This window comes from Danio rerio, chromosome 16 (assembly GCF_049306965.1).
Source record: "Danio rerio strain Tuebingen ecotype United States chromosome 16, GRCz12tu, whole genome shotgun sequence".
NCBI lineage: Eukaryota > Metazoa > Chordata > Actinopteri > Cypriniformes > Danionidae > Danio > Danio rerio.
The window spans coordinates 1,578,822-1,602,500 of NC_133191.1; the positions used below are offsets into that span (position 1 = coordinate 1,578,822).

The 23,679-nt window shown below is 35.5% G+C and overlaps 1 protein-coding gene across 3 annotated transcripts in view; it reads right to left on the bottom strand.

The window, feature by feature from the left end:
• Positions 1 to 22,566, bottom strand: part of sim1a (SIM bHLH transcription factor 1a) — a 37,196-nt gene extending 14,630 nt beyond the window's left edge. The window contains exons 1-9 of one of the 3 annotated variants that reach the window (XR_012391333.1): positions 22,442 to 22,566; positions 21,752 to 22,222; positions 16,034 to 16,116; positions 12,928 to 13,017; positions 12,164 to 12,272; positions 11,991 to 12,076; positions 9,552 to 9,751; positions 8,456 to 8,562; positions 4,907 to 5,054 (exon numbers count right to left, since the gene is read on the bottom strand). Coding sequence is in view for 2 of the 3 variants with exons in the window: in NM_178222.3 (NP_835740.2) it covers positions 4,907 to 5,054; positions 8,456 to 8,562; positions 9,552 to 9,751; positions 11,991 to 12,076; positions 12,164 to 12,272; positions 12,928 to 13,017; positions 16,034 to 16,116; positions 21,752 to 21,926 (998 nt within the window). In the remaining variant the exon portion in view is untranslated. Of the gene's footprint in view, positions 1 to 4,906; positions 5,055 to 8,455; positions 8,563 to 9,551; positions 9,752 to 11,990; positions 12,077 to 12,163; positions 12,273 to 12,927; positions 13,018 to 16,033; positions 16,117 to 21,751; positions 22,223 to 22,441 lie in introns of those variants that run through there. The other 2 variants (NM_178222.3, XM_073924568.1) reach the window with 2 other exon arrangements.
• Positions 22,567 to 23,679: the final 1,113 nt, after the last annotated feature.

Genomic DNA, 23,679 nt, shown 5'->3' on the forward strand with positions numbered 1-23,679 from the left:
AACCATCGACTTGCATAGTTTTGTTGGGTTTTAAAGGGGATAGTTCGCTCAAAAATCTAAATTCTGTCTGCATTTACTAAGCCTACACTTTCTCAAACCTTTATGAGTCTCCTACTTATGCTAAACACAAAATAAGATATTTTGAAGAATGCTGAAAACCTGTATCCATCTACTTGCATAGTATTGATGGGCTTTAAAGGGATAGTTCACCCAATAATTAAACCTCTGTCATCATTTGCTGATCCAGCGCTTGTCTCAAACCGTTATGAGTCTCTTTCTTATGCTAAACACAAAAGAAGATATTTTGAAGAATGCTAAAAACCTGTAACCATCGACTTGCATAGTATTTGATGGGTTTTAAAAGAGATAGTTCCCCCCAAAATGTAAATTCAGTCATCATTTACTAACCCTGCACTTGTCTTAAACCTATATTTATGAAAATGCCAGAAACCTGTAACCATTGACTTCCATAGCAGGAAAAACAAATACTATGGAAGTCAATGGTTACAGGTTTCTGCCTTTTTTCTATATACGTTTTTCATCTTTCTTTGACTGTTGGAAAGCTGTAACCATTGACTTCCACAGTAGGCAGATCAAATACAATAGAAGTCAATGGTTACAGGTTTCCAGCATTCTTCAAAGCATCTTCAACCAAAAAAAAAAGAGGTGAATTTAAGGTGAATAAATAATGAGGACATTTTCATTTTGGGGTGAACTATCCCTTCGGGGGGATGCAACAGGTCGCTCTTGTGCGCATACACACAATCTCATTCAGTTGAGCCGCCACACACACACACACACACACACACACAATCTCATTTCACACCTCACAGCCTCTCTGATAACACCAGGATAAGACGGCAGACACATCCAGCTCGTTTCCTTTTCTTTCTAAACGCTAGCTGTGCATTTGTGAATGAGGGCACGTGTGGAGAGGTTAAACAAGGAACAGCACTTGTTACATCCACACCGCGCTGCACACTTTCATGGAAAATGAATCGTGGATTACAGCGGAGGGAACATCACAAAAGAAAAGACACACTCTGCAAGCTGTGCGCTATAAACACTCATCATCTTTACAGCCTATTAATTAAAGCTCATAAACACTTTTCCTTTATAGCTGCGCTGAAGAGCCGTCTGACACTCGCAGACTTATTACAACCAATACACTCTCAGTTATAATGACGCTTTTAAATGGCGTGCAATTCACTTACAGAACATAGTATAAACAATTTAAAGCCATTTCTCAGTGAATAGAGTCAATGTACACTCACCGGCCACTTTATTAGGTACACTTGTCCAATTGCTCATGAACACAAATGTCTAATCAGCCAATCACATGTCAGCAGCTCAATGCATTTAGGCATGTAGACATGGTCAAGATGATCTCCTGCAGCGCAAAGCGAGCATCAGGATGGGGAAGAAAGGGGATTTAGGTCACTTTGAACGTGGCATGGTTGTTGCTGCCAGACGGGCTGCTCTGAGTATTTCAGAAACTGCTGATCTACTGGGATTTTCACGCACAACCATGTCTAGGGTTTACAAAGAATGCTCCGACAAAGAGGAAATATCCAGTGAGCGGCAGTTCTGTGGACGCAAATGCCTTGTTGATGCCAGAGGTCAGAGGAGAATGGCCAGACTGGTTCCAACAACAGTAACTCAAATAAGCACTCGTTACAACCGAGCTCTGCAGAAGAGCATCTCTGAACACACAACACGTCCAACCTTGAGGCGGATGGGCTACAGCAGCAGAAGAGCACACCGGGTGCCGCTCCTGTCAGCTAAGAACAGGAAACTGAGGCTACAATTCACACAGACTCACCAAAACTGGACAATAGAAGATTGGAGAAACGTTGCTGCTCTGATGAGTCTCCATTTCTGCTCACACATTCAGATGCTCAGCTCACAATTTGGCCTCAACAGCATGAAAGCATGGATCATCCTGCCTTGTATCAGCGGTTCAGGCTGGTGGTGGTGGTGTAATGGTGTGGGGGAGATTTTCTTTGGGTCCATTAGTACCAATTGAGCATCAACGCCACAGCCTACCTGAGTATTGCTGCTGACCATGTCCATCCCTTTATGAGCACAGTGTCTCCATCTTCTGATGGCTACTTCCAGCAGGATAACGCAGCATGTCATAAAGCTCAATCATCCCAGACTGGTGAACATGACGATGAGTTCACTGTACTCAAATGGCCTCAACAGTCACCAGAGCTCAATCCAATAGAGCAGCTTTGGGATGTGGTGGAACGGGAGATTGGCATCATGGATGTGCAGCCGACAAATCTGCAGCAACTGTGTGATGCTATCATGACAATATGGAGCAAAATCTCTGAGGAATATTTCCAGTAGCTTGTTCAATCTCTGCCACAAAGGATTAAAGCAGTTCTGAAGGCAAACAGGGTCTAACCTGGGACCAGTAAGGTGTACCTAATAAAGTGGCCGCTGAGTGTACATGTGCACTTTATTATTATGCATTTTATATAATAATACAATGACTTGACTAATTAACCAAGTTAAGCCTTTAAATGACACTTTAAGCAGAACACAGTATCTTGTCAACAAATAAATCAGTTATTAGAAATGAGTTATTAACACTATTATGTTTAGAAATGTGCTTTCATTAAACAGATATTGGGGAACATATACAGCAGTGCTCATAATTCTGACTCCAACTGTATGTGTGTGTGGAAGGAGGTCAACGCTCCATATGCTGGCATCAGTTTTAATGTGCTCTCTGGAAGTGTGTGTTTAAATACAGTCCACACAGCATACGTCCGTCGCTCGGAGCCGCAGCGTGTGAGCGATGGCTCCATTGCTCAATCCCACCTCATTCTTTCCAGGCATATTCAGCGGGAACAGGTCGTTGCGGTAATGCACAGAGTTTGTCAGTATGAATGCATGACAAATAAATCACCCGCGAGCCCCGGCTCTCATGCCGTTCCTCTACATGCAGCTGGCTTTTTATATAAAGCAAGAGCAGGAATGACACCCCGAAGTGAGTGATGGGCATCGGGACTCGCAAACACTATAAATTAAGCCCTTAATGATATCGTATTGAACACGCTGCTAGTTGGAGATCACTCAGATGAGCTTTGTGCTGTGTATTAGTGGAATAATAAGGGCCATTCAACACAACTGTAGACAGAAGACTGAGGAAATTACAGGGCTTTTGCCTAATATATGGCACTCATGGCATTTAAGTATGTGCGCTCACATGCATTATTAAACACTTTGAGCATGTACTGGTATAATATATATATATTTTTAATTAACTATTATTTAATGTAAATTGTCATTTATAATATAATAAATTTTATGTATTTTTAAAACTATTTTTATATATTTTTAATGTAAATATATAAATTGACATAATAATTAATAAAAATACATATTATTTTCTTTTTTTACAGGATTAATCAGAAAAAATATAATAGTTTTCCCAAAAATATTAAGCAACACAACCAATTTTACATTTATTATAATAAGAATTCAATTAAAATTAATTGATTAAATTAATTCATGAATTAAAATAATTTAAATAAATTTATTTTAATTTAATTTAATTTAATTTATTTAATTTAATTTAATTTAATTTAATTTAAATAAAAAAAATAAAAAAATAAAAAATAATAAAATAAAATAAAATAAAACAATAAAGTAAAATAAAATTAAATTAAATAAATTTGAATAAATTTAAATAAAATTAAATTAAATAAAACGAAAAAATAAATAAAATAAAATAAATTAATTCATAATAATTATTTAAGTTGTAATAATTTAAGTATATTCAAATACAAGAACAAGGTGTGTTACACATACCAAGTACTTCCTGCAGTAATTATAATTAATTATGCATGATTACATGCAACTATACTTAAACTTAACCCTCATTCTTTCCCTAATCAGACAGTAAGTGCATGTAGTTAATTAATAGTATTACTCAGTAGTTAAATAAATACTAACACATTTTTTTTTTTAAATAATTAATGCTAATAATTTCAAGTAGGAGGTGGCACGGTGGCTCAGTGGTTATAGTCGCTGGTTTGAGTCCCGGCTGGGTCAGTTGTCATTTCTGTGTGGAGTTTGCATGTTCTCCCTGTGTTGGCGTGGGTTTCCTCCGGGTGCTCTGGTTTCCCCCACAGTCCAAACACATGCGCTATAGGGGAATTAATTAACTTAATTTGCTGTAGTGTATGAGTGTGTGTGTGTGTGTGTGTGTGTGTGTGTGTGTGAATGAGTGTGTATGGGTGTTGTGTGCATCCGGAAGGGCATCTGCTTCGTAAAACATATGCTGAAAAAAGTTGGCGGTTCATTCCGCTATGGCGACCCCTGATGAATTAAGGGAGTAAGCCGAAGGAAAATAAATGAATTTCGAGTAGGTATCACTGCAGCAAGTGGGAGGGATTTTACTGCAAGTGGGCTGGGTGACCTCCAACTGGGAGGGACTTATGCTGCAAGATAGCTGGGGTGCTGTAGGTGTAGTAGACATTTATAAAAACACAAATGGGTAACTGTGAGGTTGGGTTTGGGGTTGGGGTAGGTGTAGACATTCATAAAACACAATAGTTTGGACTCTGTGTTATATAAAAGACATTAATAAAAATAAAAACTCCAGGTTTGTACAGCCCACTTGGAGCTCAACTCCCATCCACTTGGAGCTGGCTCCGACCTCCATTTATACCCTTCTCAATAATTTAGCTTTGTTTCATAATGTGCTCAGTATTTATTTATAACGAGCTGAATTGTTTTATGTTCAATCCACTTACATTTGTTAAGTTAGCAACCAATTTGTGTTGGGACCAGATGAACAGTGTGGAGACCTACATGTATTACAGTGTGAGGATCAAACAGAAGCACATGCTGTTGTATCTGAAATCCTCTGATCTTGAAGCAGAGCACTCACGTGAGGACGTAATTGACGCTGACGATGCAGTGAGGTCTGGATGATCTGCTGTTGTGGACGATGGTGGCGTAACTCTGTACCCACACCCATCCGCCCTGCTTCGCCAGGAATCGGTAGTATTTAGTGGTGACTTGTCCTTTTACCAGCACTACAGAGAGAGAGCAAAGACCATTCAACTGGTAATACTTCAAGCGGTGTTCATAAGACATTTATGCATGCTTGTGACAGCTGCTATTCACTCAGTTATGCCATTTTAAATGCAAAGATGACATTGTTGGTTTTGAAAGCTTGACATAAATACATCACAACCTGGTTTTGCTGTTGTCATGACAACTTGACATTACCAAACCCTACTGAAAAATCCAGCTTAGACCAGCTTAGACTGGTTAGCTGGTTTTAGCTGGTTGACCAGGCTGGTTTTAGAGGGGTTTCCAGCCATTTCCAGCTTGGTCTTAGCTGGTCAGGCTGGGAAATGACCAGCTTAAACCAGCTTGACCAGCCTAGCCAGGCTGGGAGCCCAACTAAAACCAGCTTAAATCAAGTCAAGCTGGTTTTAGATGGTTCTAGCTGGTCATTTTCCAGCCTTACCAGCTAAGACCAAGCTGTGGAAACGAGCCTGGAAATGGCCAAAACCCCTCTAAAACCAGGCTGGTCAACCAGCTTAAACCAGCCAACCAACCTAGGCAGGTTTAAGCTGGATTTTTCAGCAGGGAAACTTGTCATAAATCCGTCATAAACATGATTGTCATAAAGCCGTTATAAATATGCCATAAATTCATTAATATTCATAACAAAAATCTAAATTTGTCATTAAAATGTCATTAAATGTTAATAACGCTCTTAAATATTAAAGACACTTTTATAAGACATTTTAATGTCAAATGTAGTTTGAAGAAGTGATCAGAAAAATATTTATGACACAGTAATATCACAATCATGTTTATGACGGATTTATGACAATGTCAAGTTGTCATGACAACAGCAAAACCAGGTTATGTTGCATTTACGTCACATTGTCACGTCACAGTCTATTCGAATGTAATCACTCGACTTTATCAGTGGTTATCAGCTCATAGATATGGGCCTTCTGCGCCTACTGGTAGGCTAAGAAGGTTATTATCATCCAACTACATAGTTAACCAGCTCTAGATCAATTACGGTTGTGGCCGAAATTTAACGAGAATTATTTATATTATTAATTAAATTTCACATTAATTGTATTTTATTAACGTCTACCCCTACCTTAAACCCAACCGTCACAGTAATGTAACAACAAATCTGGATTTGGAGTCTTCTCTAATAATATAGCTGATTAACCATGTGGATAGATGATAACAGCCTTCTGAGACTACCAGTAAGTACAGAAGGCCCCTACTGGCCCATATCTATCAGCTGATAACAACTGACCAATTCAATGGAGTTATAACATTCGAAGCGGGAACACAAAAACAATGTCATCTTTGCATTTACAATGTCAAAGCTAAGCGCTTAACAACAAGCATGCATCAAATCTCATTCACATTCACGTGTCATGTCATGATTATAAAGGTTTCATGAACACCCCCTTCCATCAAGTAAAGTGTTCATTAAAATAAATCATTCATTTGCTTCCCTCAGCACTCCAAGTGCTTCATTTAATCGTCTTTACTCACAACAGCTATAATTACTGTACATAATTATTATCTATATTACTATAATTACTTATTATTCCACATTTAAACCCTGATCTAATAACTATTTATAGCAAATAAAACCAAACATCACATCTCCCAACAAACCATGTTGTGCTTTCATCAGAAACATAATAGATGAACCGATACGCAACAGAAAAGTGTGTATTTAAGGACGGAAAATATTCCGGCTGGTTAATTTAGTCTCTAATAGTTGGCACGTTTCCTCTAAGCTCATTGGTGGTTTATTTATATATACAAAATATTTAGACACATTATGCAAATACAATCCTTTATTATGCATGCAATTAAATCACTTGATTAAACACTAGTTCCAAATGTGTTGGTAAAACAATATCTTTAAAATCAGGGCTTGGGAAATATATATTAAAAGTATAAGTACCAATAATTTTGCTTTTAACTTTACCTTGTTTCAAAATGAGGATGCACTCAAAACACTTCAGTTCAAACTACTTAATTAAAATGAGCTAATACACATTTTTTGGGGGCAACTTAATTTATTTATGTTCAATCCACTACGATTTGCATTGGGGCCACATAAGGAATTTAAAGGATCTCTGACATAAAAAAGTTTAATCATTTATTAATTTCCTTTCATTAACATAGCAACTTTTACACAAGTGCTTTTACAGACGCCGGCCACTTTATTAGGTACACCTGTCCAACTGCAAATTTCTAATCAGCCAATCACATGGCAGCAGCTCAATGCATTTATGCATGCAGACACGGTCAAGAGGATCTGCTGCAGTCCAAAGTGAGCATCAGAATGGGGAAGAAAGGGGATTTAAGTGACTTTGATGGTTGTTGCTGCCAGACGGGCTGCTCTGAGTATTTCAGAAACTGCTGATCTACTGGGATTTTCACGCACAACCATCTTTAGGGTTAACAGAGAATTCTCCGACACAGAGGAAATATCCAGTGAGCGGCAGTTCTGTGTTGTCTTGTTAATGCCAGAGGTCAGAGGAGAATGGCCGGACTGGTTGCAGCTGATAGAAAGGCAACAGTAACTTAAACAAGCACTCGTTACAACGCCACAGCCTACCTGAGTATTGCTGCTCACCATGTCCATCCCTTTATGAGCACAGTGTCTCCATCTACTGATGGCTACTTCCAGCACGATAACACAGCATAAAGCTCAATCATCTCAGACTGCTGAACATGACGATGAGTTCACTGTACTCAAATGGCCTCCACAGTCACCAGAGCTCAATCCAATAGAGCAGCTTTGGGATGTGGTGGAACGGGAGATTGGCATCATGGATGTGCAGCCGACAAATCTGCAGCAACTGCGTGATGCTATCATGACAATATGGAGCAAAATCTCTGAGGAATATTTCCAGTGCCTTCTTTAATCTCAGCCACAAAGGATTAAAGCAGCTCTGAAGGTAAAAGGAGGTCCAATCCAGTATTAGTAAGGTGTACCTAATAAAGTGGCCGCTAAGTGTATTTAATAGTTTTGACTCACAACAGCTCCAATTACTGACTCCATTTCCGCATGTAGACCCTAATCTAATAACTATTGAGAGCAAATAAACCCAAACATCACATCTCCCGATGACCAGTGTTGTGCTTTCATCAGAGACATAATAGATGAATCAATGTGTAATAGTAAAGTGTGTATTTAAGGACCGAAAATATTCTCCTTTTCCAATTCCGGCTGCTTAATTTAGTCACTAATAGCTGGCACGCTTCCTCTAAGCTCGTGTTCAAATCACTAAATCATATATTCATCTCCTGTAAGGTGGTTTTATCAATTACTGCGCTCTGTTGTGTGCTGGATGTGGTAGTGTGTGTTCTGCAGTGTGTGTTATTATTAGAGACGCGAGCAGAGGAATGAGGAAAAACAAAGCTCACTCACACAAGTGGTGCGCGCAGCGGAGATGGAAAGTGTCACAGCTGTGGACGTGATGATAAAGTGTCTTCTCTATTAAGTCTTGCGGCTCGTAGCCAGTGAGCTCCGCAACCCTGACAAACACACACACACACACACACAACTGAATAACAATGGTGTTGGCGGAGGCACAAACACCTGTGCACACACTGGCACGTGCAGGCATGGGACAAATATGGTTAGAGGTAAGCTCAACGTGTGTGTCTTACTAAACACAGCTGCACACACACACACACACACACATGCACACGCACACACACACACAGAAATGTGTACAAATACAAAGCTGCGTTTAAGAAAAACTGACTTAAAAGGTTTTGTCCATCCATCCATCCATCCATCCATCCATCTATCTATCTATCTATCTATCTATCTGTTGTTGACATCCATCCATCCATCCATTCATCCATCCATCCATCCATCCATCAATCCGTCCGCCCGTCCGTCCGTCCGTCCGTCCATCCATCCATCCATCCATCCATCTATCCATCCATCCATCCATCTATCTATCTATCTATCTATTTGTTGTTGACATCCATCCATCCATCCATCCATCCATCCATCCATCCATCTATCCATCCATCCATCCATCCATCCATCCATCCATCCATCCATCCATCCATCCATCCATCCATCCATCCATCCATCCATCCATCCATCCATCCATCCATCCATCCATCCATCCATCTATCTATCTATCTATCTATCTATCTATCTATCTATCTATCTATCTATCTATCCATCCATCCATCCATCCACCTATCTATCTATCTATCTATCTATCTATCTATCTATCTATCTATCTATCTATCTATCTATCTATCTATCTATCTATCTATCTATCTATCTATCTATCTATCTATCTATCTATCTATCTATCTATCTATCCATCCATCCATCCATCCACCTATCTATCTATCTATCTATCTATCTATCTATCTATCTATCTATCTATCTATCTATCTATCTATCTATCTATCTATCTATCTATCTATCTATCTATCTATCTATCTATCTATCTATCAATCCATCCATCCATCCATCCATCCATCCATCCGTATACCTGGAGTCCAGGAAGATGAGCTTCATGTCCAGGCTGGCTCTGAACATGAACATGTTGCTGTGCAGTTTGATCTCGGTGACTGCGCTGGGCGGGAGCGAGTGACCTACAGCCACCAGACCCACATTCTGATAGCAGCCGTCGAACGGAGACATGTCTAAACTGTACTGACGGATCTTCAGGTACCCGCTGCAGTGGATGACCTGCCGAGAGAGAACACACACACACATATACACAGCTGAAGTCAGAATTATTAGCCCCCTTGTATATATATATATATTGCCCAGTTTCTGGGAAAGTTCACAATAACTCATCTCTTATAACTGATTTCTTTTATCTTGGCCATGATGACAGCACATAATATGTTTCAAGACACTAGTTCAGTTTAAAGTGACTTAATAAGGTTAAGTTCGGGTACTCCGGCAGGCCATTGTATAACAGTGGTTTGTTCTGCAGACAATCAAAACAAATATTGCTTAAGGGGGCGAATAATATTGACCTTAAAATGGCTTAAAAAGTGAATTCATTACCTGTTAAGCATAAACTCTACATTAACGGATGTTAGTAAGCAGTTTATAACTGTAGATACAGATGCTGTATTCTTGACTTCTAAATATGTGTATAATGAGCTTAATAAAGCAAAAAATAAATAAATAAAAAAAATAAAATAAAAGCAAAATCCCTTTTGTAATGTTATGTCAACACACACTAAAAATATCTGTAAATTAACTGTTTTCCGTGGGGTTTTCTCTTTTATTTATGCATTTTAATAGCATTATGTGTCCATTAAAAGCTTTTGAAAATGCAAAGTTTGAAAAATGGACCTTTATTGAGATTTTTAATAGTTTAAAATGCCAAATTTTCTTAGTTGGTGTATTATGCTCAGTGATGTAAAGTAACTAAACACAAATACTCAAATTGCTGTAATTAATTACTTTTACTAAGGAGTTGTAATTTATTGAGTAGTTTTAAAAATGTGCACTTCTATTCTCACTTGAGTACATCTTTACTGCAGTATCTGTACTTTTACTCCACTACTTTCCTTCAACCTGCAGTCACTACTGTATTATTTTCTTGTCTATGGGGATTAGAAAAATCAGTCCTGTAATTCCCGTCCAATCAAATCTCACATAGTAGGTAAATCGCCTCATGATGAACTACCTCAAGACATGGGCGATTTAATAATGCAGCAAACTGTTTGGAAGCATTAAAAGTGTCCAAGAAGATGTCCAAAATCTTTACAGGCCCTGACCCGGACACTGTTTAGATGCAGGTCAGAGATGAGAAGATGACGGATGTTTACTGTATGGGGACCCAAATGGCTTTAAACACCCAGCAAGCACAAGACATCAACATGATGTCAGATTGACGATGTACCCCAATGTCGTGGGGACGTTGCATTTTGTTTGGAGTTAACTATGATCTTCAATGTAAAGCTGCTTTGACACAATTTACATTGTAAAAGCGCTTTACAAATAACGGTGAATGAAATTGAAATGAAAATCGGGTTAAGTTCAGAACTCAAAGTCAGACCAACGTCAACGTCCAACCGAAAACCAACCAAATATCAACGTCTAATGATGTCACAGCTTGAAGTTGTGTGGACGTTACCACTATGACGTCTATCAGATGTTGGATTGAATAAATATCAGAGTTTGACATCAGTATGATGTTGGTTTAAGATGTTGGCTCGACGTTGGATTTTGGTCACTTTCTAACAACCTAAAATCAACCAAATATCAACGTCTTTTAACGTTGTTATTCGAATTCAAAGTAACGTTATCCTTAGACACTGGCTAGACATTGAATTTTGGTCGCCTGACATCACAACCTAAATCTACCCTAATATTAACGTCGTATGACGTTGTGTGTCTGCTGGGCAATAACTACAAGCACTACAGAATGTTACGTTTACACACACATCCACAAATGACATGTAAATGCATCAGCTTATAACAGCGTAATACTACTACTCATGAGTACTTTTAAAAGGGCTACACTTTACTCCTACTCTGAGTAATATTTACAACAGGTACTTTTACTCTACTCACACTACATTTTTAGGCAAGAAATGGTACTTTTACTTGAGTTTGACTTTTCAGTACTCTTTCCACCACTGATTACGCTACAAAAACCTGGTAATAATCTGCCAATACATTATTTTTACAAACCTATTTCTCTATACATTATTTATTACACATTACACTACTTCAAACAACTAAACTGACGCTAAAAGTCCATTTATTAAACTGCTGAGTTGAGTTTTCAACATCAAAAATGGACAAAGCAGAAATATGAAACTCCCAAAAATGAAATTCACCACCGTAAATAAACAGAAAACACTCGGATACTAATATACACTAACATGTTTCATCTTTGACTAATGCAGACGGAGACAAGTCAACACACACACACGCATTAAATAAGCAGACAGCGGCCCACCTTGTAACCACCGCACGTCAATCCTGCGTTACGTTTAGCAAGGACACATTTCATCCTCAGGAAAAAAGAGCGCTCCATTTCGTACTCTAGAAGAAAACGCAGAAGGTTTTAAGGGAAGATGAAGTGATTTGTGCGCATGTATGTGTGTGTGTGTGTGTGTGTGCTGGCCTCACCATGGACGAAGTGTGAATGATAGGGCTGGTGAGCCGTCAGCACTGCGGTCATTTCGTCGTGGTCTGCGGGGTGGATGTACTCATAAATGCTGTTCCCCGTCAGCTCTACCTGTTAAAATGAACTTTAGTCATTGCAGTCAGAGACGCCGGGCGAGAAAACAAAGCCAGACTGAATACGAACAGCCTGTCATGATGTATATTATGTGTTGTAGGACATATTGCAGCAAAATATATTGCAATAAGGGGTATTATTGTCATTTTAAGACCCCCACTCATTATATAATGCCAGAATGACAATATAATATCATCACAATGCTCTTCCAGAGAACACATTATACTTACTTAAGGATATTTCATTTAATTAAAGTCATTTAAATAATGAGGCACTAGAATCAGAATGTGAAACGCATATAATAAACAAATAATAATAAAGGTTAACAAAAAAAAAGTGCAAGGGTGAAGAGTAACAGAGGCTGCGACCAGATCTATTTTCAGCTGTCTGACACCCTCATACACTGTAAATATACTGTATACAGTAAATACTGTAGTGTTTATCACCCATAGTGACACTGACACCTCCAATAGAGATAGATATGTTGCACAATCAGCTAAAATCAGTTCTTATGTATGGGTGATGTATATATATATATATATAATGCATCGCAGAAATGATTGAGGTCGTGTCCATGTGTTGTGTGTTAAGTCCATATATTGATTATTGTGACAGGCCTGCTTAGAAAGCGAGCAGAAAATGTGCACTTTACCTGTGACAAGCCTAAATGCACTGACGCCGTTTCTGAAATGTACAGGATTTTCCCATCAGGAGCCACCACAAAGATGAAGCCGTCTAACGTCTGGAGAACATTTGAACACAGGCGCATTAGTGCTATTGTTTTTATTATATAATTGTTATATATTGGTATTATTATATATATATTATTATACAGTAGCCAGGATATATATTTACTCCTTTTTCTTATGTTATCTATGATCAGAGGAATGGCTTTTGCTGCTTGTTCAAGCTACTTATTTATTATGAGTTGAAGCAACACAAGTATTAACTCTGTTTTGGGGCAACTTAATTGTTTTATGTTAAAGTTTACTCTATGAAACTCTGCAGTTTTTTTTTTTTTTTTTAGCAATTTAATAATCTTTTTTATCTCACATCTATTACTATTTCTAATATTCTAACATGTATTTTATACGTCTTATTTTCCTATCAGGAGCCATCACAAAGACGAAACCATCTAAAGTCTGGAGAACATTTAAACTGAGGCTCAGTAGTGCAACTGTTATTATTAGTATATATTATTATATATTATATTATTATTATATAACTAATTATTATAGCATAATTAGAGCTTAGAAAATACTATTTTTTTATTATGCAAACTATATGTTATATAGAGTAAAATAAAATGGCTTTTTGCTGCTTGTTCAAGCTACTTATTTAAAATGAGTTAAAGCAACACAATTAACTTTGCTTCTGGGCAACTAAATTATGTTACAATTAACTTAAAATAGAAGCCTAAAAACGATTTAAGTTAACTTATTGGATTTGTGTTGGGATAACATGAAGGAATTGTGTGAAATCCTGCAGTTTATTCATCTTATTTATCACACATGTATTAGTTATTATGATCTAATGTGTATCATATAAGCCATTATTTTCCTATCAGGAACATCACAAAAGATGAGGCCATCTAAAGTCTGGAGAACATCCAAACAGGGGCTCAGTGGTGATATTATTATTATTATTATTATTATTATTAGTGCATAATTAGTGTTTAGAAAAAAACTGTTTTTCTTATGCACACTAAAAATGGTATAATCCACATGGAAAAACCAATACAGTAGCCAGGATTTGTATATTTTACTCCTTTTTCTTGTGTTATCTAGTCAAAAAATGGCTTTTGCTACTTGTTCAAGCTACTTATTTAATATGAGTTGAAGCAACACAAGTATTAACTCTGTTTTGGGGCAACTTAATTGTTTTATGTTAAAGTTAACTCTATAAAACACTGCAATTTTTATATTCTTTACTTTGTATTAATCTTATTTATTACACATGTATTACTATTGATTATGATCTAACATGTATTTTATAGGTCTTATTTTCCCGTTAGAAGCCACCACAAAGATGAAGCCATCTAAAGTCTGGAGAACATTTAAACAGAGGCTCATCATTAATTATTATTATTATTAGTAGTATTAGTATTATTATTATAGCATAATTAATGATTAGAAAACTATTGTTTTTATTAACTATGTTCATTATGCACACTACAAGCCGCACAAAATTCTATTATCCACACGAGAAAAACAAAAACATTGGCAAATGCAGTAGGCAGGATCTTTTTTCTAATGTTACCGTTAGTCAGAACATGACTTTTGCTGCGTGCTCAAACTACTTATTTAATATGAGTTAAAGCAACACAATTAACTTTGATTTCAGGGAACTTAATTATGTTAAAATTAACTTCTACATTTGTAAAAAACGATTAATTTAACTTGTGTTGGGACAACATGAAGGAACTGTGTGAAACCCTGCAGCTTTTATTCATCACACATGTATTATTATTCATTATTATCTAACATGTATTATAAAGGCCTACATTATTTTGCCAACACAAAGATGAAGCCAACTAAAGCCTGGAGAACATTGAAACAGAGGCTCATTACTGCTATTATTATTATTATTATTATTATTATTAGTGTGTAGAATATATATATATACATTCAGATGAAAAGCTACATCTGATTTAAGATTCAGTCAAGCTTTCGTATTAATTCTTCAGAACAGTATCACTGAAAAAAGTGTTGCATGCAGAACTGTTGCAAACAATTTATTTGTTTTGAATTTAAACAAACAAATTAAGTTTATTATTGTTCAACTTAATTTGTTTGTTTAAATTCAACACAGATAAATTGTTTACAACCACTTTACGTTAAAAAATTTAGTAAATCCAAGGAGTCATCTCTGAATAATTTTTTTTCAGTGTAGGTGGCACTTCTAAAATATATATGCTGGGTTATTTCAACTAAATTCTGGGTGTGATAGGGACTAACACAACTGCTGGGTTACAATGTTTTTCATTAAGCTAATAGGACCAAATTGAACCCAATGTTTGAGTTGTGAAAAACTCTGAGTGCAATTGAGGCTAACAACAACTGCTGGGTTGCTTCGACCAAATCCTGGGTGTAATAGGGACTAACACAACTGCTGTTTTTATTTTATTTTATTTTTTTTAAATTTTTTTTTTTAAGGACCAAATCTAACTTTTAACGTTTGGGTTTGGCCATATTTTACCAAATTTGGTTTTAAATAACCCAGCATTCCTTAAAGTCTAAATAACTTAAGGAAATTATTAACTATTGTTATTAATAACGCAAGTTACTTGCATTAAAAATAATGAACAGTACATTTATTACAGTATTTATTCATGTTAATGTACATACAGTCATTTATTGTTAGTTAATGTTACCTCAGGGTGCATCAACTAGTGTTAACAAGCATAAATGTGGATGTTAATAATGCATTAGTAAATGTTCAACTATGATTAATAAATACTGTACACGCATTGATCATTTTTAGTCAAGTTTAAGCCAAGTAACAAGTGAAACTTGGACCGCTATAGCGATTAAATAAAACTGTAGTGCAAATTCTGCATCATAGAAAATAACTTCGATGTTTAATAATGCATAATGCAGTAATGGAAATAATGCATAATCACATTTAAATAACTGCGTACAATAAAAACTTTAGAGCCTACAACAGCGAATGGGAAAAAATAAGAAAGAAGAAACAAGAAAGAAGAAGAGGAGGAATTATAATTACAATCAGGTGTTGTTTTGTGTGTGATTGTGTACCTGAAGCAGATGTGATCCTAATTCTCGGCCGACATTTTCCAGTGAAGTCGTTCGACTCACATGGCCCCAAGATTCCCCAAGACCTGCGGAATATTCATTAAACACTTCAGAGTAAGCTATTAGGCGATATTAATAATAATAGCATCAATTATAATTATAATAACACACGAATAATCAAAGCCTACAGAGAAAACGCAGTCATCAAGCGAAAAAAGAGCCGACAAATCGCAAAAATAAAGCATCTCTAAATGCGCGACCCGTTTCATAATAAAGCAGAGCAAAAATAACAACAAAGAATAATAGTCTTTATACTGTCACCCGACTATCAGCTAGTCAATATTTTCACTGTGAATTGACTGTAAACACGGTGAATGTAAATGAGGAGTATTTATGATGGTCCCGTGCAGGCAGCGAAACTCGATAAAGCAAACAGTCTGACACACACACACACACACACATAGACACACACACAGACACACATACACACACATAGACACACACACACACACACACACACACACATAGACACACACACAGACACACATACACACACATAGACACACACATACACACACACACACACACAATCCTTATTGAAATGCAAATCACACGTAAACAAACATCAGATGAAAGCAAAAGCTCGGATTCTACTTTAATATTAAACAAACATGGACTCCGCGTTTATCCAGCAGCAGAAACAATCACATTACTGCTCAAACAGCGCATTCACACACGCACACAACACAAACTCCTCTGAATCCGCTTTAAATCACACTGCAGGAGCTTTTTATACACAAATATGGGCGATTTATATATATATTTTTAACACTTAAAACAGATTTCAACATTAAGATAGTTTTGATTAAGAGTTTGATCGACAGACAGTTTTGTCAGGATCTTGTATTTTATGTCTGATATTGTTTTTTTTAGAGGTGTTTTGTATATTGTGAGTTTTGTGCCTATGGGAAATTTCGACAACGGGTTCAATATTTTTTTTTTAATCTTTAAGCTATTGAAGACCACATAAGTTTTTAAATAATAATAATAATAATAATAATAATAATAATAATAATAATAATAATAATAATAACAAAAACAACAATATTAATAATAATAGAGTAAATAAATAAAATTAAATAAATAACATTTAAGACTACAATTGATGTGCGCTGAAAGCGCAATGGCCAATGATCCAAAAGAGAAAATCTTTTTAATTTTTTTTCCCGAAAGGACATCATAGGATTTAAAAAATCTAAATATAGATCAAATATTTATTTGTATCTGAATTAATAAATACAATGTAAAAATGAGTTATTTTAACCCAATTTGGGTAAAACATGGACAAATCCAAATGTCGGGGTAAATTTTGGCTTATAAATTTAATTTAAAAAATTGACCCAGTGGTTTTGTCTATATGATATTTACCCTAAATTGAATAGAAATAATCCTGTTTGTTTTTAGAGTGTAGATAACACTAAATTTCTGAATATTAATTCTGATTTTCCGATATAAATATTTCAGTTAAACTTGCAAGACTAAAAAGTTGGACTGAAAATTTTAAATTGACATAAAACAACTGTTTCTGTTAAATAAATAAATAAATAAATAAATAAATAAATAAACAAACATTGAATCTTTTCAGCGCGGCTTAGTATAACATGCAGGAATTTTAATCTAGCGCACGTATATTTATGTATTTTATTCGTATAGATATGGCTATTAAAACACTTTTATTATACATAAATTATCGGTATAAATAGCTTTCGTTTAATCTTAATTTTCGAAACAATAGTAGAGCAGGTTTCAAATTTCAAGTATTTAGGCACAATTATTGACAATAAATTGAATTTTAATAGTAATGTAGAGGCGGTTTATAAGAAAGCAAGTCAGCGCCTCTATCTCCTCCGCAAATTGAGAAGTTTTAATGTTAGTACACAGACTTTAAACTTGGCATATAGATCACTTATAGAGAGTGTTCTCACATATAATATTGTTTCATGGTTCGGTAACACAACACTTAAACAGAAAAAGAAATTAGCGCAAATTATAAATCAGGCAAATAAGATAACTGGTCACAAACAGCATTCATTGCAGATTTTATTTGACTCTTTTATGGAAAAAAGAGCAGTTGTGATTTTTAAAGATAATACACATCCGCTTCACTCAGCATTTGAACTGCTACCATCAGGACGCAGGTTTAGAATTCCTAAAGCACGAAGAAATGCCTATAAAAAGTCATTTATCCCAATGGCAGTTGTTGTTCTAAACCGGATCAATGTTTGTAGGAAATGAGGTGGTTACCAAGTATGATTTGCAGTATTGTGTATGGGACTAATTTGGTTTTTAAACTTTTAACCTATGTTGTTGTGTTGGTAAGTGTTATTGTGTCGTTGGTGTATGTTTGTAATTGTTGTCCTAAATCCAGTGTTGAAGAAAAATTTCCTTTTTGTGTCAAGCAGAACGGACAATAAAGTTTAAACTAAACTAAACTGAAATGCCATGAAGCAGAATTTACGTCCAAAATAGCCTATATTACAGCATCCAGAACCTGTAAAATAAAAGCTGACGTCGAAAAATAAATAAGGCGAAAACAAAGCCTCCGCGATAGGAGTCTGACAGCGGCGTCCGTCAGAGGGATTCTCTTCACAGCCCAGCAATAAATAACCACCATAAACCCACCTTCATTTTCTAATAAAACTTTACTGTCTCATTTCCTCTAGCTCTACATGCGAGCTGTCTTTACTTTGACCTCGCTGACCTTTAACCCTGGCGAGTTGTTTCATTTACATTGTATGTTTAAAAACATTTATTTACAACGTAATGAGAGAAACACCTGGGGAAATGCAGTCAGGTATCTATAGCTACACGGGGAAAGTGTATTTTACCGTGCTTATTTTAAAGCTACCTGCCGCACATTGATGTAATCCACATGGGAAAAACAATAAATATAAGGCAAATAAAGTAGCCAGGATTAATATATATATATATATATATATATATATATATATATATATATATATATATATATATATATATATATATATATATATATAAAAACTATTTTTCTTATGTTATCGATAGTCAATAAATGAGTTTTGCTGCTTGTTCAAGCCTACTTACTTGATATGAATTGAAGCAACACAATTCATAACTTAATTTTTAAGCAATTTAATAGTTTCATGTTAGAATTAACCTAAAATATTAATATTAAAAGCTAACTTGATCGATTTGTGTTAAAGTTATTAAGGAATTGTGTGAAACCCTGCAATTTTAATTCTTATTTATTACTATGTATTATTATTTAAAATTTATTATATACATTATTTGTCCCGTAATGCACGAATCCTTCTCATTCAGAGGTAAACAGCTTGGCCTATTAATAAGCAAGACTTATATAAAAACAGAGAAACAGAATAGCCTAATATATAAACGAATAAACGGAAAATACAAATAATAATGCTTACGATAGAGTCAGTAGATTTGATATTAAACGCGCACACAAGCGACAAGTTTGACACTTCATTAAAATACACATCACATATACGCTATAAAACTGCAGGTTAACTATGATTATATATAATATCTTATATTATTTGATTGCATTTAGCTTTAACTGATCGTAATGCAAACATGTGCACCTTTAAAGCTGCTTTGAAGCAATAGTTACTGTAAAAAGCGCTGTATAAATATCCTAGAACTGAAGTTTAGCTTGATGAAATGTCCGTATTTATGTCTGTCATATTGTAAACCCGTGCTGAGAGATACAGCAGATCCACTAAACCCATTATTGCATTCTTAATCAATTGTATTGCTGTTGTTGTTACATGCACATTTAATAATGATAGCCTAATAATGATAATTATAACAGTCATCCTATTATTATTATTATTATTATTATTTAATAATAATAATAATAATAATAATAATAATAATACATGTGAATATTTGTTTGGTGCCGCATTAGTCAAGTGTTGATCAGACAGTGATAATTAACGCTGCTCGTCTTCAGTCACGCGTGCAGAACAGGTGGAAACATCACTAATTAATCAGTAACATAATTAAACCCGAGTCTGTGTTCGAGTGTCACAAACGATGCTTCCAAAAAAAACAAGAAAGAGTGTCCGTGTTTCACTGAATACCTCTTTTTCTACACGATAGACGAGATATTTGTTAAGATTTTTAATATGCTGCGACTTTGCAGCCCGCTTTGTTTTCGCTAGGGTGTTTATAGTTTAAAAAATCATTCAAATTAGTCCTATTTTATTTAAACTGGGCTATTATTATTTTATTTTGCCAGATATTTCACGTGCGCATATGTAAATCCCATAGAAATCCTATAATAATGCTCCAAGGGCCTTCAAGTTAGATAACAAGCACAGTGTAAAACAGTTTAATGCCAAAGTGCGTACTACTTTTATTTATTTTTGTCTATATATTTATGTATTAATAACGTAAACAAATTATACTACTAATAATATTAATTACAAACAAATAACTCAGATCGCTTTAAATAAGATCATAATACTAATAGTAATGGTTAACATTTTATTTCTAGGCCTAGCTGAACGTTCAGCTTTCTACGATGAATTATTGTATGCTACAGATATTCACATGAGCGCTAATATTATTGTATTTTAAATAAGAGAATACCAGGCTAATAATCGGAATCTTAGTAATCCATTTTATTCCAGGCATACAGTTGAATTAAACAACAATGTTCAGCTTCCCAAAATTAAATATTTAAGGTTAGAGATATTGACATGAGCGCTAACATTATAGTATTTTGAATAAGTTATTAATAGGTTACTACTACTCACTGTATTGCATGGCTAGTTGTAGATATTTATAAGAGCGCTAATCTTATTTAATTTTAAATGAGGTAATAATAGATTAATAAAAGTAACCGTAACAATATACATTGTTGTAGATATTCATATGCACGCTAATATTATTTTATGATATTATATAGTTCAAGAAAATAAAATATTATAGTCCAATAAAAAACGATAGCAATATTAACAATTTTATTACAGGCCTAGTTAAATAAAAACGAATATGTTCAGCTTCCGACAATTAAATATGTTCATTCATTCATTCATTCATTTTCTTGTCGGCTTAGTCCCTTTATTAAACCGGGGTCGCCACAGCGGAATGAACCGCCTAAATATTTACACTAAATACAATGGATTTAGCCTTTTATTTTTTTTAAAAAGTGGTTGCAAATAATTTATATGGGCTGAGTGTAAACAAATAAGCTAAATGCAGTAATGTTCAACCTAATTTGTATTTAAATTCAGATTAAATACAGAAAATTTAATTCAGAAATTAATTTAAAAATCAACACATGCATTTACAGATATTCATATCAGCGCTAATGTTATTTTATTTTAAAAATAAGATATAAATAAGCTAATAATAGTAATCGTAACAATTTTATTACATGTCTAGTTGAATAAAACAAGCATGTCCAGCTTCCCAAAAATAAATATAGGATATTTAAAAATGAATCCCTGTATTTACGTTTATTTCTTTATGGTGAGTAGTCGCAAACAATTTATTCGGGCTGAATTATACACAGAAATCAAGTTAAACATTGCTAAACTTCATTTGTTTAAATTCAGCTCGTGCAGACATATTTTCAGTGTAGTTGCAGATGCCGTGCGCACGCATAATACACACGCATCCAATTTGTTATGCATGCGCAAAAAACTGACGCACCTTCAGGGAAGACTATCCTCATTTTCAGGTAGCTGGTGGTGAGTCTGATGATGGAGGCTTTGTCCAGCTGTGAGGTGATGGCGGAGGGCAGAGGCAGCAGTTTGGCGAGCTCGTAAAACTCGCTGTTTTCCTTCTCCCGCCGCGTGCGCGCCGCGTTTTTCGACTTCTCCTTCATGCTCTCGGCCGCTCACAGCTGTCTCAGATACTCCCTCGATTAAGTGCACTCTCTTATCCACAACAACACAAACTCAAACGTGGGAAGATAAACATGGGAAGATTTCACAGACGTCCCGCCATCGTCGCCAACTCCCAGAAATCGACTGATGTTCCTGAGGTGCTTTTTTTACGCGGAGGCCTGAGGCGAACTGACCTTCATGACAGTGAGGAGTTTGTTTCAAACGCACACATGAAATCCATTCAGGCCTACAATCTCTTCAGGAAGTTTCCATCCATCAGACCCGAAAGATATTCCTGGAAAACAGCAAGAGCGCACGTTCATTTCTCTCCTGACACGCGCGCGCGCATGAGAGAAAACCACTAGTTTTACAGCGGAATGCGATCATTTGAACTGCGCGTACACTCTTCATATCAGCATTCTAGGATGCTTATTAAGACATTGAACATGTTGAATGCATCTTATTTTGCATTAGCATAACTTTTACGCGTTTAAAAACATCCACGTCTTCTTACCTCATTTCAGTGCACGCCGCGAACTTTGCGCGCGTCCATAACTCCACAGCGACAAATATCCAGACTTACTTCACGGCGAATTTCACTGCAAACATGGCATCTTTGTATCCAGAAGGATCTTGTTTGGAGGAGAGTTTCTTGAAGTCTCTTTCTGTGCGAGCGGCACGCGGATCCTCCCCCTGATCTCAGCTCATTGGACACTGAAGGACCAGACAGGATTTTCCCATTGGATCCCATTCACCGGCGGCCGCTTCTTGTGAAATCTCGATTTGTTAGAAAGGCTGACCCCTGACCCGTAACGCACTATGAATAATATTTGCATTTAAAGTTTAGTGACTATCTATCTATCTATCTATCTATCTATCTATCTATCTATCTATCTATCTATCTATCTATCTATCTATCTATCTATCTATCTATCTATCTATCTATCTATCTATCTATCTATCTATCTATCTATCTATCTATCTATCTATCTATCTATCTATCTATCCATCCATCCAATAACCAATACAATGTTATTCTAAATAATATTGTCCAGTATGGCATATGCTTCTGCTATATTAATATTTCCGACATTATATAGGCCTATTATTATAGGTTATTGATATAATTAATAGCTTATAGCTTATATATTAAAGGTCAATATGTTTCACCAAAAAATGAGAATTTACTAACTCTTTACTCTCCCCTTTGTCTTTCTTCTGTTGAACACACACACACAAAAAGATAATTGAAAACATGTTAGTAACCATTGACTTCCATAGTAGGAAAAGAAATACAATGGAAGTCAATGGTTACCGATTTCCAGCATTTTTCAAAATATCTTCTTTTGTGTTTTTTTTTTAAAAAACTGGATGAGTAATTTAGGAGAGAATCTTCCAGTTTTGGGTGAACTACACTTAAAGAATAATGTTTGTTCTAACTATTTAATTAAAATTAGCTGCAACAACACAATTGTTGAGATGTTTTGGACGCGACTTAATTGTTTTAAGTTCCATTCAGTTAAATTTGTAAAAACTAATTCTTATAATCTTAAAATGTGAGCAAAATCGCCTGTTCTGTCATCACTTTAAAACAAGTTATCTCCTTCTTGTTACACAAATCGATAGAGTGGAACCCTACATTTATTATAGTGTATCCAGGGTGCGAATTACAGGGTTTTTTAGGGTGGTGGTGGGGGGGATGATGACGCTTGGTTCCCCTAAAGGACATCAAAACATCTCTTTAATAATAAG